Source organism: Lynx rufus, unplaced genomic scaffold, assembly GCF_022079265.1.
Source record: "Lynx rufus isolate CCGP_SWC_20201006 ecotype Redwood Valley unplaced genomic scaffold, mLynRuf1.p SCAF_9, whole genome shotgun sequence".
Taxonomy (NCBI): domain Eukaryota; kingdom Metazoa; phylum Chordata; class Mammalia; order Carnivora; family Felidae; genus Lynx; species Lynx rufus.
The window spans coordinates 75573627-75589789 of NW_025814897.1; the positions used below are offsets into that span (position 1 = coordinate 75573627).

Sequence of the window (16163 nt, forward strand, 5' to 3'; positions counted from 1 at the left end):
TTAAAAAAAAAAACACAAAAATCACTCCTAAGCCTGCCAGAGTGATTACATTTCCTCATCCGAATCTCTGGCCTTTAAACCATTGATGATCCCATTTAGAGATGTAAATGTTAGCTGGGAACAGTGATTCTCACCAGGCCATCCCTGGAAAGCGGCAAGCCTGGGACCTAACAAGCCTGATGGAAAGAAACGAGTCAGGGGAGTTGGGAGCACCCTGGTCGGGGTGAGACAAGGTCAGGCCCCGTGCCTGGAAAGGTACCCCGTGCAGGGAGACCACTGTAAGTAGAGCCAGTTGAGACACCTTCAGGGGCAGGGGGCAGTCGGTGTGGGGGGCCAGGAGGGGCCAGGAAGCTCTGTGCACCATAAGGTTAGAGAGACCTTCACCAAAATCCAGGAGGCCTGTGCGGGAGGAGGGCTGACGCAAGCCGAGAGAGGGTTTCAGCCAGTATTCCTGGAGCAAGTGCCCCATGACAAATTCCCCATTGGGTGCTGCAAAGGGGCACCATGAACTAACTCCCCGTCTACCCACTTGGCCCTGTGGGTAGATCCCTGCACTCTCTTAGCCGGAAGTAACCTAACCTGGGTTCAGGCTCACTCTATCCCGTCCCGTCCCTTCGCTCGCCGGGAGGCAGGCCTTGGCGCCTCTAGGCCTTCCTCGGAAGGAGTCCGCTTACCCTAGAAAGCACTGGTAGGAGTCTAGATTTTATTGAAGATTTCAGAGGGGAGCATTTAGATAGTGTACAACTTTATTAAATGCCTCACGATCTTGTCTCCAGGGTTTCTCCCTCCTTCCATCCCACAACCTCTCTGCTTCCCAGTCTCTGGAATTCCAAACCTCCCCTCCCTCTTCTGAATTCACTTTTTCTCATGCAAAGCATTTAATCTCCGTCTCCACTCCCCTACATTTGCATCCCCTGGCTCCTCCTTCTGCATAACAAAGAAAGCTCCTTGGGGAAGGTGGGGGTGGGAATAAGTGACATAATTTTTTCCCATTTCACCTTTTGTATCCTAGTGGCATTTAACAATCAGTTTTCCAAGGAAAAAAATCCTGATGAATAGCACTTGATGTTTTCTGTGGTAACTCCTTCTATCAAGGCTGACTTTACCAAAATGACCACTCTGCACAGGGTTGGGAAGAGATGTGCTGTTTCCTTCACACAGATCTAAGAGATGTAAATAACCCGAAGAGCCTAAAAATAGTAAAATGTCATAAAGTAGGAAACAAGGAGTTTTGAGTAGTACCACCTTTATGAAACTTAATTGTTTCATATAGTTTTTCAAAAATTATACTGTATATAAATTAAACTGTTTATACAGTTCTAGAAAGGGCAAATGAACCTGTAATGACATAAAGCAGATCCGTGTTAGCTTTGCAACCTTAGTAGAGCTGAGGGATAGACTCTAAAGTGTTGCAAGGTATCCTGAGAAACTTAACAGAAACCCATGGGGGAGGGGAAGAAAAAAAAAAGATTAGAGTGGGAGAGAGCCAAAGCATAAGAGACTCTTAAAAACTGAGAACAAACTGAGGGTTGATGGGGGGTGGGAGGGAGGGGAGGGTGATGGGTATTGAGGAGGGCACCTTTTGGGATGAGCACTGGGTGTTGTATGGAAACCAATCTGACAATAAATTTCATATATTGAAAACAAAAAAATAAAGTGTTGCAAGGAAGTTCCTGGGACTGGGAGAAACTTTGTTATCTTGATTGTAGGGATGATTTCATGGGTCAGAACTCATCGAATTGTACACTACCAGTATATTCAGGTTGTGGTATGTCAATTAAATCTCAATAAGATTGGAAAAGGAATTTTAATGAGACAATTTTAAATATTTTTCAGACTGTTCAGTTTTTATTAATTTTTTTAATTTTTTTTTTTTATTTTAGAGAGTGAGAACATGAGCAGGGGAGAGGGGCAGAGGGAGAAAGAGAATCTCAGGCAGGCTCCATGCTGAGTGTGGAGCCCAACGCAGGGCTTGATCCCACAACCCGGAGATCATGACCTGAGCCTGAAATCAAGAGTCAAACGCTCCATCAACTGAGCCCCCGCCTGGTCCCTGCAGACTGTTCACTTTTCTAAGTTAAGCTTGAGGATCCACAAGAACGACATTTTTGCTTCATGTATTTATTTTTTTTAAGTTATGGCCTTATTTTTAGGAAAATGCAGTGCCATATATTTAGGGTTGGGGATAATATAAAAATAATTCCATTTCAATGGGCTTTTTTTCCGCTATAAATTCAGGGGTGTCTCAGATCACCACAGGTTCTTTTCTCACTGGTTCTGTAATCGTAATTGTGGATGAAGTGGCCTTTGGGGATTCAGAATCCCTCCAGAAAAACACTGGAGAGGGACCAGCAATATCTAATCGCGGAGATCATGTTAATCCCTTCCGAGAATATTTTGAATAATTTTAGATCAATTTGGTAATGCAAAGTTGGACAAGCAAAAAACTGCCCAAAGATGAAAACCCAGTCTTTGAATTCAAGAATAAAATTTTAGACACTTTATTTAAAACCAGTTCACCCATTTCTCTCTCCCCGCCCCGCCCCCCCCCCCCCCCCCCCCCCCCCCCCCCCCCCGGCAACCACCAATCTGTTCTTTTTATCCATGAGCTTGTTTTTTAAGATTCCACATACAGGAGAGATGATCCGGTGTTTGTCTTTCTCTGTCTGACTTCTTTTACTTCCCATAAATGACCTCGGGGTGCATCTGTGCTGAAACAAATGACAAGATTTCATTCCTTTTTGTTGCTGAATAATACTCCTGTAGGTGTATCACGATTGCTTTATCCGTTTGTCTGTGGTGGCTCGTTTCCATACCTTTGTTACTGTAAATAATGCTGCAGTGCACATGGGGTGAATGTATCATTTCAAGTCAGTGTGTTTTGTCCGGGTGGATGCCCAGAAGTGGAGTTGCTGGATCATCTGGTATTTTTAGTCTTAATTTTTGGAGGAACCTCCACACTGCTTTCTGTAGTGGCTGCAGCACGTGACCTTGCCACCAGCAGTGAAGGAGAGCTTCCCTTTTTCCGCTTCCTCGCCAATAGTTACTTGTGCTTTGGAAAAAGCTCTTCTGACAGGTGTGAGGTGATCACGCCTTGAAGTTTTGATTTGCATTCCCCTGATGGTTACTGATCAGCATCTTTGCAACCACCTGTTGGCCACCTGTAGGTCGTTCTCGGAAAAGTGCCTGTTGAGATCTTTCTGGTTTTTTAGTCACATTCGGTTTTTTGTGATTGGATTTTAGGAGGTCTTAATAGATCTTGGATATTAGCCCCTTATGAGCTATATGATGTGTAAATAAATATCTTCTCCCCTTCAGTAGGTTGCCTTCCTTTGTTGATGATTCTCTTTGTTGTGCAGGAGCCTTTTAGTTTCATGTAGCCCTGCTTGTTTGTTGTTAATTATTGAGGTGTAAGTCACATACGCTGTTAGTTTCAGATGTACAACGTAGGAATTCAGTATTTGTATACACTGAAAGATGATCACCACAGTAAGGCTAGTTACCCGACACCATACAAAGTTAATACCGTACTATTCATTGTGTTCCTCACGCTGTACGTGGTGAGCTCATGACTTATTTAAGAGGACATTTGTATTTGATTCTCCTTCAACTGTTTGCCCCCTTTTCCCTCACCTCTGGCAACCACCAACCCGTTCTCTGTATCTGTGAGTCTGCATTTGTTGGTTTTGTCTTTGCTTTTGGTGTCCGATTCAATGAATCGTTGCCAAGACCTATGGCAAGGAGCTTACCTCCTGTTCCTCCCGCCCCCCAGAACTTTTATGGTTTCAGGTCTTACATTCAAGTCTTTAATCCATTTTGAGGCACTTTTTGTGTATAGCATGACAGTGGTCCAGTTTCATTCTTTCTGCATGTGGCTGTCCAATGTCTGTTTTTATGCCAATAAAAACTGTTCGGATTACTCTAGCATTGTAATATAGTTTGAAATCCGACCATGTGATGCCTTCAGTTTTGTTCTTAAGATTGCTTTGGCTATTCAGGGTCTTGTGTGGTTCCATACACGCTTTAGGATTGTTCTATTTCTGTGGAAAATGTCACTGGAATTCTAATAGCAATTGCATTGAATGTGTATATTGATTTGGGTAGTATGAACATTTTAACAGTGTTTTTCCAATCCATGAACATGGACTATCTTTCCATGTGTGTCTTTTTCAATTTTATTAATGGTTTATAGCTTTCAATACATCTGGTTTTTCACCTTGGTGGTTAAGTTTATTCCTAAGTATTTTATTCTTTTTTGATGGTATTTTTCTAATTTCTCTTTCTGAGAAATTCGAGCCATTATAAATAATGACTGTTTTTAACAACCAGCTCACAAAGGTTCATAAAACTTATCAACTCTCCTGACCCAGTATGAGCCCACTCTAGTAGACCATTGTATGTTTTGTGTGTGTATGTATCTTGTTACATAGCTTTTAAATGCCTGCTGTCAAGAGGGTCCTGCTACTATGCTCCTGGAAATGGTCTCAGCAAAATGTTACCTACCAGTTCCTGTTCTAGGCCTTGTGCACTGACTGGTCTGAAAGATAGGTAAAACACCATCCTGATTTCATTGACTTTCTAATCTAGGCAATGAAAAGGAACAGATTTACTCACCCATTCTATCTATCCATCTGTCTACTCCTCTCCCCATTTAATCATTCACCTATCTTTTCTTGTACCCACCCATCCATATGTCCACCCATCTGAACATTAACCAGTCTGTTCCTTCATTTTGCTTCCATTAACCCATCCATTTACCCTCCAGGAAGTCAGCGCGTGCTTGTTGATGAAGCCCCTGCAGTGAGTCCGGCATGGCGCCAATGTTTCAAAGATGTTACAACACTTGTGCTCTATTCCGGGGAAGCTCCTGACTGGAGAAAGGTGAATAGGTATAACAGCCATGATAAAAAGCACGTGCAAAGTGCTTTTGGATCCAAGAAGAAGGAACCAGGAACTCTGATGAGCGTGAGCAAGTGGGCTGGGAAGGGCTTTAGAGGGCTTGACCCTTGGCCTGGGTTTTAGGAGACCGAGTAGACATTTGCCAGGCAGTGGGGTAGTGATGGCACCGCTGGCAGAGAAGACCACGTGGGCAAGAGCGTAGGGTTTGGGGAGCCAGCACACAGGATGTTTGAAGCGTGAGGACCCCAGGATCTCAGAAAAAGGGAGAGAAGCCTGGAGTCGGGTTTGGTGTCTAGGAAAAGGGGCCATCCTGCTGAGTGGAGGGGATGAGGGAGGACATGCCAGACCAGAAACTGCCCCTCTTCCAGCGGCGACTGAAGGTTGGCATGGCACGGAGCCTGTGCTGTGAGTGGTGGGCCAGAGGGGTTGGTAGTTGGGGACCTGGAGACGAGGCAGGAAAGGAAACGGACATAGGAAGGTACCACCTGTGTGCCAGATGCTGTGCTAAGCGTCTTGGAAACATTATTTCCGTTCTCATGATGGACACCATAGTCCTCATGATCGATAACAGATGGATGGCCCATTTTCCAGAAGCGGAAGCTGAGGCCCAGAGAGAGGTCGTTTGCCCGTGGTGAAAAGGCCCTGGCGTGCTCTGTGTCCAAACACATGGGGGGGTTCTTGAGCTGTGATATCCAGTCACTGTCGATTCAACAATCCTGCGAAGAGGAAACCGACTTGAGAGGTCAAGCAGCCTGTCAGAGGTCACGCGGGACTCCAAGGTCTTGGTTGGGCCTGGTGGGGCCCAAAGTCCTGGGGGTGCTGTGCCTGTCTAGCTGAACTGAGGCCTCGGGGCTGGATGGAGTGGCCAAGAAGCACAATTGGTGGTATCCCCTCTACCTGTGGTCTGCAGATGAGGGGACTGTGGCTTTTTGGAGGCCAGATGGAGGCTAATACATACAAGGCACATTGATGAGCAGACTGGAGAGCGCCCGAATACTCGCTCAGGTGGTTGTCAGCCCCTCAGGTGTGGCTGCCCTGCCAGGCATCCCTGAAAAGCTCTTGAGTTTTGAGATGGTTGCTGTCAAGAGAGTGTTTGCAGCGGCTGCCTCAGCTTCTGGGAAGGGCCTGATTTCCATCACAGCCACGGAGGAAGCCCTGGGAAGGAGGGCATGTGTATTCAGTAACTAATGAACCTAGGAAGGGAGAAAAAATACTCCAGACATTTCGAGTGGGCTAGGACATCTGGCTCTCTCCGAGCCGCCAGACCTCGTGGTTGAATGTTGTTCCAATCCTGTGCCTAAGGTTGGAGGGGGTGGAGAGGAAGTCCTGCAGAGGGGGCCCTGATTTTGTTCTCAAGCAACCAGTGAGCATTCCAGTCTTGATCCTTGGGTGGCCTTATTTGCCTTTTAGGCAGGCCCAAGGGAGACTTGGATCCACATTTTGCTGTTGTGAGAGGTGGTGGCTGTGGGGCGAGGCTTTCTGGGTCAAGTGGAGGATCCCCTTTTATTAGCTGTGTGACCCTGGGCACATGTCTTAACCTTTTAGAGCTTCTGTTTTCCAGTGTATAATATGGAGGTGATCATTCATTTATACAACAGGTATTTAGTGAGCACCTAGTACACGCTGGGCATTCTACCAGATGTTTGGGGAAAATGCAATGAGTAAAACAGCTAAGAATTCCTGTCCTCTGGGAGCTGGCACTCCCGTGGGGAGAGCCTATAGATGAGAGCACAGGTATAAGACACGTGGTGCACAGTAGGCCCTCCACAGAAGCGCACACCCCTCGCAGCAGGTCGTCGTGATCAAGTGAGGAAAAGGGAGAGTCCCACCTCTCCTGTGAGGTATGGTGCGGTGCACCTCCTGTTCCAGGACGACAGCAGCAAGAGAGGGGATCCCAGGCATTACTCCATGGTGTGGGATAAGCTGGAACCTATGTACTCATCCTGGAGAGTTCACCAGCCTGGTGTATTTATTTTTTTAAAGACCGTTTCAAAACCTCTGAAGCTGCTGTGCACACCCACCTATGGCTTGTCATTGCTCCTGACAGACAATGCCATCATTGTACGGCTGTGGGGCTATTTCCAGGCATGGCCCCTAGATCCGCACAGGGTCCTAGGCCAGCCTTGCCCTACTTCAGACTGGAAGAGCTGGGGCACCTGACTCCTGAGCATTTCCCGATTCAGGGGCAGCCCGACCATGGTAACTCGTGTTATATTGGCATTTCAGTTTTTACTATAGTGACGCTGCTGTGAATCATGTCGGCCTTGCGCTTTGGTGACATGGGAAAGTGTCCGTTCCACTCTTAGATCTGTTGGTCCTGAGTGACAAGCGGCCAGCTCTGTTCCCAGGGGCAGGAGAGGGTGACACTGTGGCTATTATGCAATAATAGCCCTTGTTGCTTTTCCCACACTACCGTGACAGTTGACCTTCTGTGGATGGTGATTCCTTGGGTGGGCCTCTCAGTAGCAGTGGAAAGTTTCCGAGAGCCAGTCACTGCCTTTAAACCCTGCATACATTTCATGTGATCTTGGGAGAGTCCTTTCAGCTCTGAGCCTCAACTTTCTCATCTGTAGAATGGGGCAAATAGTATCTTCCTCACAAGTGAGTGGGGCACTAAAGGAGTCCATTGTTTGCAGGATGTTCACCTTGTAGGTCGTCATCTTCATGGTAATTAGAATCCTAGCTAACATACCTACTATGTGCCAGGCATTGTTAGGTGATCTCTGCTCAATCTCAGAATAAACTGAATAGGTGGTTGACTCATTTTACAAATGAGGAAACTTAGGCTTGGATAGTTGAAGTAACTTGCCCAGGATAAGTCTGCCAGGAAGCGGTCGAGGCATGGTCGGAACTAAAGTGGTCTGACTCTAGAAGGCGTTCTTTTACTCCGTTTATCGCAGGCATCTGGCCGATGGGCGTTGCTGTCCTACACAAGACCACAGCAAGAGCAGAACCTGGCACAGGTTGTGCTCAGACTGTTGGTGTCAAGGCGTGCATGTGGCTTGAAGTGGTTTATGTTGATTTGATATTCGGAGGTCAAGGAGGAGGAAGGATGGTGCCAGAATGTGGAGCAAGATGGAAACCCAGAGCAATGAAATCCGGCAGTGGGGTCCTCCCTCCCAATGCTCCTATCTTCTGGCTCCAGAGAAAGAGGTCTATTCCTTGGTATATATAAGTGCATGTTAGAAAATGTAGGTTGAGAGTGGACAGTACTATTCTGCATGTGCCCAGGTAAGGGATCTAGAACCCAGTCAATGTCTCACTCAGTGCTCTTGGAGCCCAGCTTTCTCGCACTCTTATCTGACTGGAGACTGACCAAAAGCCTTCCCTATTGAACCTTGGGGCAGCCGAAAGGTGTGCCACAGAATCCTTCTGCTTTCGTATCTTCGTTGCTGGAGCAGTCTCTTCAAAGTTCTTGCTTGAACTTCAGTTAACTTTATACCCAATTTTAAAGGACTATGGGATCTTTTAAGGAGGGCTCAGCAGGCCCTAAGGGCATCTGTGTGTGCATCAAAACGCTGTTACCTATGCTAATGTCTGTGGGCCATCAAGAAAAAAGTAAAATCAGGTTAATTTAAGAAGCAGGGATCATGATAATCCATTTGGGAAAGATTTCCAAATAGGTATGGCTCTCAGAAGGATCAACTCTGAGCAATCTAGAATGATTTATTCCCCCTAACTTAGTCAAGGGTTTATTGACTTGAATATCAGTAACCCCCACTTACTTAATACTGTGTGCCAGACATTGTGTTAACCACTTACATACATGCTCTTCTTTAGTCCATAAAGCAACCCTGTGTATCACTGCCACACAAGTGAGGGACGCAGATGCTCAGCAGGGCCGTGACTCACCAAGGCCACCCAGCTGGTAAGACGCAGAGCCAGACCTCCGCCCTGGTCCGTGCCAGCTCCTGAGACTGCCCTTGTGTAGACACCCTGCCCTCGTGATGGCTGTGGTTGATGGAAAAACCACAAACGACCTGAGTAATGCATCAGATGGCCGAGATGGGGATGGAAGGAGAGTCCTTGCCCTTCAGGGTGGGCATGTTGTGAGCACTGGGGACGCAGAACAGAACTGGATTCTTCTCTTGAGAAACCAGGGGGCGGGGCCACTGGTCCAGCCCGGCCTCTCCTGTGCCGTGTGATCTTGAACAAAGAGATTGACTTCTCTGTGTGCCACCTCTTTCTCCAGTGTGTAGGGATACCATTTCACCTGAGTGTTTGTTTTGAGGCAGTGGTTTTATTTATTTATTTTAAATTTTTACCTCTTTAGAGAGCATGTGAGCCTGAGCCGGGGAGGGGCAGAGAGAGGGAGAGAGAGAATCCCAAGCAGGCTCCGTGCTCTCAGCACTGTCCCATGAACCATGAGATCATGACCTGAGCCGAAATCCAAAATCGGGTGCTTAACCGACTCAGCCACCCAGGCACCCCTCGAGGCAGTGGTTTTAAACAAGGCAGAGGTCTATATTGAGAGAGGGGGTGTGGGGGAAAAGGTCAGCAGCTACTCCAACGCCCCTCACCCATCCCATGCAGTTAAAGGTCCTGTGGACACGTGGCTGCACGTGTGGGGTAGGTGCCATGCTCCTTGCTAGATGCCGGAGATGCAGCAGTCAATGTGTTTCCAGCTTTGCCCTTGATAACAGATGGTACGTTTTGATTTTCTTGAAACTGTTAGTCATTGAATAGTTATTCTTTGTGGTATTCAGGCACTAGGTGAGCGCTCTAGATGTTGTTGCAATATCGTTCTTCTACTTCAGAACCATCAGAACTAAGCCATTTAATCACATACTGCCTAGTCATGGAAATACTGGGTTGATGACGTGGCCAAAGTCTGGAGCCAGACCTCCACTGAACTGTAGCCAAACAGCAGCATTTCCTTTGCACCTGCTTGACTGGAAACCACCTCTGATGCTACATGACTGGTTGACTTTAATCTCCGCCTTGGCACTTCCTTCTGAAAGCTTGGTTCTATTGTCTCTCTCCTGGAATGGCTGTCCTCCTGCCCACTGCCTTCTGGATCCATCAGGCTGTCCGGCATACTGGTCTGGGGATTTCTAGCTGAGTTGTAAATGGCCCCAACTTTTGGTGCAGTTCCTCAGTGGAATTGTTCTTGGGTTTCGCGGAGTGCTACCCCCGCCCCTTCACTGAGGGCTAATTGCCGTATAAATTTAGCAACATTATCCCCACTGATTGAACGCAGTGCAATTATTATCGGTTTTCTTGTTACAACTAATAATCAGGTTTTTGACTTCAATTGATCTGTCAAAATTTTCCTGCTTTGATTTCTGCCTCTGTGATACGGAATGATTGCTTATAAGCAAACAAATGACGCACTCCTTGAAATTCTGTCAGGGGTAATAAGTGAGTCAAAACGAATTCGCTCTTCAGCTGTCATTGCCTGCTTTCCCCCTTTTATCTCTTCCAGCTTCTGACAGCAGCTTCTCTCCCTCGCTGAGTGCTTCTGGAGTACTGATTCTCCTGTTAGGAGGGGGTGGGGGAAGAGGCAGCTGGTGAGATGAAGGACGGAGTGAGAAAGGCTCCTCAGGTACTAGTGTAGAGTTATTCTGGAGCTTTGTTCTAGAATGATCTGATTTGGAGGTGGGAATGGTGGTTGTGCTCTTTCCTACCACGAGGTCCTTTTTTCTCCATTGCCACTGGAAGCTCGGAGAACGAGGATCACTCGTGGTAGCAGCATCCACCACCCCCAAGTCTTTACAGCCGTGGAGCTCTCCATCCGAGTTGCTCTGGAACAGCTGATTCTGGGATGCTGAGGCTTGGACAGGAAGCTCTGCGTGCTCTAGCCCTGGCTTAAAATCTTTGAAACACGCATCGCTGCAATTTCTGTGAGTTGCCAAAGCTGATGGAGTCCGATGACTAGGGATGTTGTGAGTTCATTTTCCAAGGGTGCCCCTTGAAAGAATGGTACTCCACGCACGTGCTACTGAAAGAGCAAGTGAGGGAGATGGGGCTGAATAATGTGTCTGCTTAGCCTGGCCCCTAAAAATGGGTTCTTACAATGAATCTAGGTGTTTGCTTGTGACTTCTTTAAAAAGTTGAGAGCTGGGGAGAAAGGAGGGGAGGGGAAACTCCGGATAATTAATGACTCTTATTGGATGGGTCCTGATTAATGAGCTTGAGCCACAGCATGATTTATTTTCTCTGTCCCTTCCTGTTTGAATCAATAAAGAGCTGTGAAATCCTGGTTTGAGGATTTGCTGAGGACTTACATTATTTATCTCCAATGTAATTGGTTTCCCGGAGATTTGCCCTCTTTCTCTGTGTTCAGCTCAACTTGGCAACCACATACGGCCCCCTGCTGTGGGCCCGCACCTAGGGAGGCACTGCTGAGCAGCAAAGATGGGTGGGACATGCATGGTCTCTGCCCACATCTGGTGGTGAAGGTGGGAAGATGGCACCGACATACGTGTTATCTACAGTCTCTGCATCGTGTGTAGCTCAGGATGCAGTCGGGAAATCCAGAGTGACTTCATGGAGGGACTGACCTAGAAATTGAGCCTTGCCAGGTGACCCTGGTGGAGGTGCTCAGATAGGATGGCATGAATTCAGAGATGGGGAATTGTGGGGTCAAGTTTTCCTGAAGATGATGGTAATCATGACCACTGAGCACTTGGTATGGTGGGCATGGTCTCTCATTCGGTCCCTGTAACACTGGCAAATCTTTTCCGTAAAGAGCTGGATGGTAAACATTTAAAGCTTTACGGGCCAAAAGTTCTCTGTCACAGCTGCTCAACTGTGCCACTGTGGCATGAAAGCATCCAAAGATGACAAGTGAGTGTGGCCGTGTTCCAAATAGAGCTTTGTTTACAAAAAAAACAGATGGTCAGCTGGGTTTGGCCTGGGTCACGGTTTGCCAGCTGTTTTACAATACCTTAGGTATAATCCCCATTTTATGGAGAGTAAAACTGAGATACAGAAAGGTTAATGGAAATTCATTTGCCCGGGGCCGAGGGCCAGCTGTACTTGGTCATTTCCAAAGCCTATCCTCTTAACTTCTACATACACCGCCTCCCCCGCAAGGGTTGAGCGCGGTCTGGGATAGAGTGGGTGGATCAGACTGCCTTGAATAGCAGTGTGAAAAGCCAGAATTTAATTCAGTGGGAAGTGGGGAACTGTTGATGAGTTGTTTTTTTTGAGCAGGAACACAGCTTCCTAGAGCTGTGCTCTGGGAAGACAAAGTTGCAGTGGTGTGTGGTAGGCTAAAGTGAAAGAAAGGCTCTTCTTTTACGTAGTTTTTGGGTAGAGGAGCTCACTTCTTCGGCAGAGCCATTTCTGACCACTGTAGAAGTTCTCCTTGGTATAACAGATACCCACATGGCCCCACCATGGCTCCAAGGTGAGCGTGTGTGTGTGTGTGTGTGTACACACACATATACTTGTTGAAAGAAGTTTGCTTAACCTTGGTTTCTTGCTGGATTGTGTGGACACGCAGAAGACTGGTTTTGGAGAGTAGATCTATTTTAACTTTAAATTTAACTTCCAGGAAGAGAATGAGCAAGAGGTACCAGCATCACCTCCCACTCAGCAGTATCCTTGTCCATGACCCCTTCTCCCCTCAGCTGATGATCTTGGGGGTGGATGGCTTTAAGCTTTGGAATGTTTCCACAGTCCTTCGGACGTAGCTTGTGGGATCCCTGTAGGGCTTGAGGGCATCTTGGGTGCATCTCCTAGCTGGGGAAGGGAGCTTGGCTCTAGGAACCAGCCTGGTCAATCTCTGACCTCCTTTTCTTTCAGTCCGTCATAGTTTGTGATTCCAGATGGTGGATGGTTCACTCCTGAAATTCTACCTTGTGAGGGAGAAGGAGAAGGAGTCCCTGAGTCGTCTGTGTCGTGGAGGTTCAGGGGAGAGGCTGGGCTGATTTTGTTCTGGCCCATTTCATAATGCTGGTAGCCACATTTCTAAATATTTACTGAACACTTAGCATGTGGCAGATGCTATGCCCTTTAGATGTAAAAGTCTTCGTAACTGCCTTCTGAAGTAGTCTTTCTTATGCCCATCTTACAGCTGAGTAAACTGAAGCTCAGACAAGTTGAGTAACTTGCCCCGGGGCATTCAGACAGCAAGGGATAGAACTAGGCTTTGGGTTTTTGTTTATTTATTGTTCAATTCTTTCAGCCGGAACATAACTGAATAGGGGAATGAGCCTAGAGTCTGTAGGAGGGTGTCATGGAGGAGGTAAAAGCTAGGGATTACATTTGTATTCAGAGAAGGAGCTTTGTTGAATGTCTAAGGGTTACAGAGCCAGTCAGCCTGGGTTCAAATCCTGACTCTGCCACTTGTTACCTTGGACAAGTTAGTTTACCTCTCTACGTTTCACATTTCTCTGGAAAAAAAAAAAATAGACCTAACAATGGTATCCACCTCCTAGAATAAGTATTAAATGAATTAATATGTGCAAAGTGTTTATATTGGTGCCTGGTATATAGTAGGCACTATAGGTCATTTATTAAGCTCCTACTGTGCATAAATCCTTTTTTTTTTTAAAAAAAATGTTTTATCACTCAGTCCTCATAATAACTGACAAGTAGATGGTGTTGATCCCATTTCATGGCTAAGAAAAACTAGCTTCAGTGAGGTTAAAGAGCTTGCCTGAGGTCCTTCATCCATTCTTCACAGACACATATTGAGAACTATGTGCTAATGCTGTAAGCACCTTGGACACATCACTGGACAAAAGCGATCCAAATCCCTACCCCATGGACCCTCCAGAACTGGGACTTGAACCCGGGGCTGCCTCTTTTCCTTCTCATGTTTTTTCTCTCCCTCTTAACAATCTAATAATCATTGGCATTTAGGACTGGCCGTAAAATGACCAAGATGGCTCCCCATGTCCTTCGCTTTCTCAGTGATCACAGAATCGAAAATGATCTTGCTTTATTAGGCTTTTGATCTCTGACAACTTGAGAATCCTAGGGCAGGAAAGTAACATGGATTTAAGGATTAGATGCCTTGGACCGAGGTATGACACAGAATCATCCTGTGGCGTACCTCTTCAGCTCGTGGGTCTCTGCGGTGGAAGACCCAGCTCTGAGGTTGGGGGTGGGAATAGCCAGGGGGTGTCTGTCCCCTGTTCTTGATGAAGTGTAGGAAGTGCTTCTCTGCCTTGCCCGTTTTAGAATGAGGCTCCCTAACAGGTCCACTCTGTGATTCCAGGCCCTGGCCTGTTGTCCCCATTTTACGAGCCTCAAGGGGCAGTGCCCCATTGCTTGAGATTGCTCTGGGCCCATTGGAAGAATAGAATGGAGGAGAGCCAGGGTGAGGGGAAGGCTCCCCCTCCTCTAGAAGTCACACACAAGATCTCCGAGCAGGCCTGCTGGAGATACAGTGATCACCTCCGTTTGGGTGGAGACGTCATGGGAGTTAGTATGTGAACTTGTTACTAATAGATGGACCAGCAGGGGTACCGTATTCTCTTTTGAGCAGTCATTTGTTCATATCCCTGTAGGGCAGAAGAAAGGGTGCCGATCTATAGAGCCTACATGTCCCTCCGTAGACTCACAAATCTATGGAACCTAGCGCTCAAAATTGACGAGGTGTCTAATTTTGTTTTTTGGCCTTTTTTTTTTTTTTTTTTTCCAGTTAGGGAGAAAGATCTCAGGTGAGTTTTCTTGTGCTGTTCTGCAAGAAAAGATTCTCTTGTAGTGACAGTTCTGTGACAGGAGCAGGTCTGTATGTCCCCGAAGGGGGTCTGCTTTCCTGATCCCATGGTGACCTAGCCTCTGCCTTTCAGGATGCTGTGTGCACCAGTGCTGTGTTTAAATATGTCAGAATTTGCTGGGTTTTTAAAATTCTTATTAGTCACAGAATCCCAACAGTGATAATGATGCTGGGCTTTTAAATGAAACCGATTACATTCGAGGCGATCGTGAGGCCGTAAATAACGCCACTCACACACGAGTAATTGAGGGGCTCTGTGTTTGTGTACTTGGCTTCTTTACAAGGGACCCAGGCTCCTGAGAGCTCCGCTAATTCAATAGCCCTCCTTACCCTGAAATGGCCCATTAAAAGATGCCTGTTGGGTGGTAACCTCCCCATACGTTTTCTCAATAAAGAGAAAAAGATGGGCAGGGGCGGGGGGAAGGGGGGTGATGGCGGTGGGGCGGGGGAGGCTTCTCTTGCCTTTAGAGGCACTGCCTCTCAAAGCCGTCTGGAGCAGACTGTTGAGTTCTGTGTCCCCATCCCATTCAGGCCTTTGCATGCTTTGAAGCTTTCTTTAGCTTTTCCCTGCCTCTTGATGGCAGAGCTCTCAATAGGCGAAAGCCCGGCTATGGGTAGCTGAATGGCCCTCAGCACGAGGCTCTGCATGTTAATGGCACCGGCTGGCCCAGGGTAGCGAGCTGGTGGGACCCTGGCTGCTGCGCAGGCCCCAGCAGCTGCCTGTGACACGGGATAGGATCTGAGCGGGTTCCTAAAGTTGCCTCTTTGGTTTTTGTTTTTGTTTTTGCAGATCTACACGGACTGGGCCAATCATTATTTAGCCAAGTCGGGCCACAAACGTCTCATCAAGGACCTCCAGCAAGATGTGACAGACGGCGTCCTCCTGGCTCAGATTATCCAGGTTGTGGGTAAGAGTGGGTTTTACGTCGGGGATTGAGGAGTTACGGTGGAGACCTAGAAGGGGTTGTTGAGCTGGGCAAGGGGCATGGCACACTGAAATCTCAGGAGAATACAGTGTTTCTGCCACGTGGGTTGACCATTTATTCGATTCTGTTTTGTGCTTGGGGGTCGTGGGTGCTAGCTTGCTTTTTCCGATAAGAGGACCCCCTTGATGCTCTGAGAAGGGCTGGAGGGAAGTGCTGGTGGTTTGGGGAGGGCTCTCTGTCCCTTTCTTGCCCCTGATCTGTCTGGCTTTCCATTCCCCGCTCTGATGGTATTTTTTTTTTTAACGGGTTATTTTGGAAATAAATATTTCCAAATATTTGGTAAATACCAAAAACAAAAAAATGCACTACTCGACTGGTTTAGTCCTGCCAACTTTAATTGGGACTGAGAAATCAAAGGATTGAATTTTGCAGAAGGTTGGTTTTGGTTTTAATACTGGGGGAAGGGAGCTGGGGCCGCATGCTTGGGAGAGAGGGCTCTCCCTGGGAAGGCAGGCACAGGCTGGGCACAGCTCTGCCTCCAGCCTTAAGACTTAAGGGAAGTGCCCCTGCATCCCTGCTTGAGAGCTCAGACTCAGGAGGCAGGAGGTCAATTAGATGACATTAGGCTGATTGTTGTCGCTGGCAGCTTCTGTGGCTGCCTC

At 47.2% G+C, this 16163-nt stretch overlaps 1 protein-coding gene across 3 annotated transcripts in view; it reads left to right on the plus strand.

The window, feature by feature from the left end:
- NAV2 (neuron navigator 2) overlaps positions 1-16163 on the plus strand; it is a 399317-nt gene that overhangs the window by 115065 nt on the left and 268089 nt on the right. For all 3 annotated transcript variants that reach the window (XM_047071097.1, XM_047071099.1, XM_047071098.1), the window contains exon 2: positions 15366-15483. In XM_047071097.1, coding sequence (XP_046927053.1) covers positions 15366-15483 — 118 coding nt within the window. The remainder of the gene's footprint in view (positions 1-15365; positions 15484-16163) is intronic.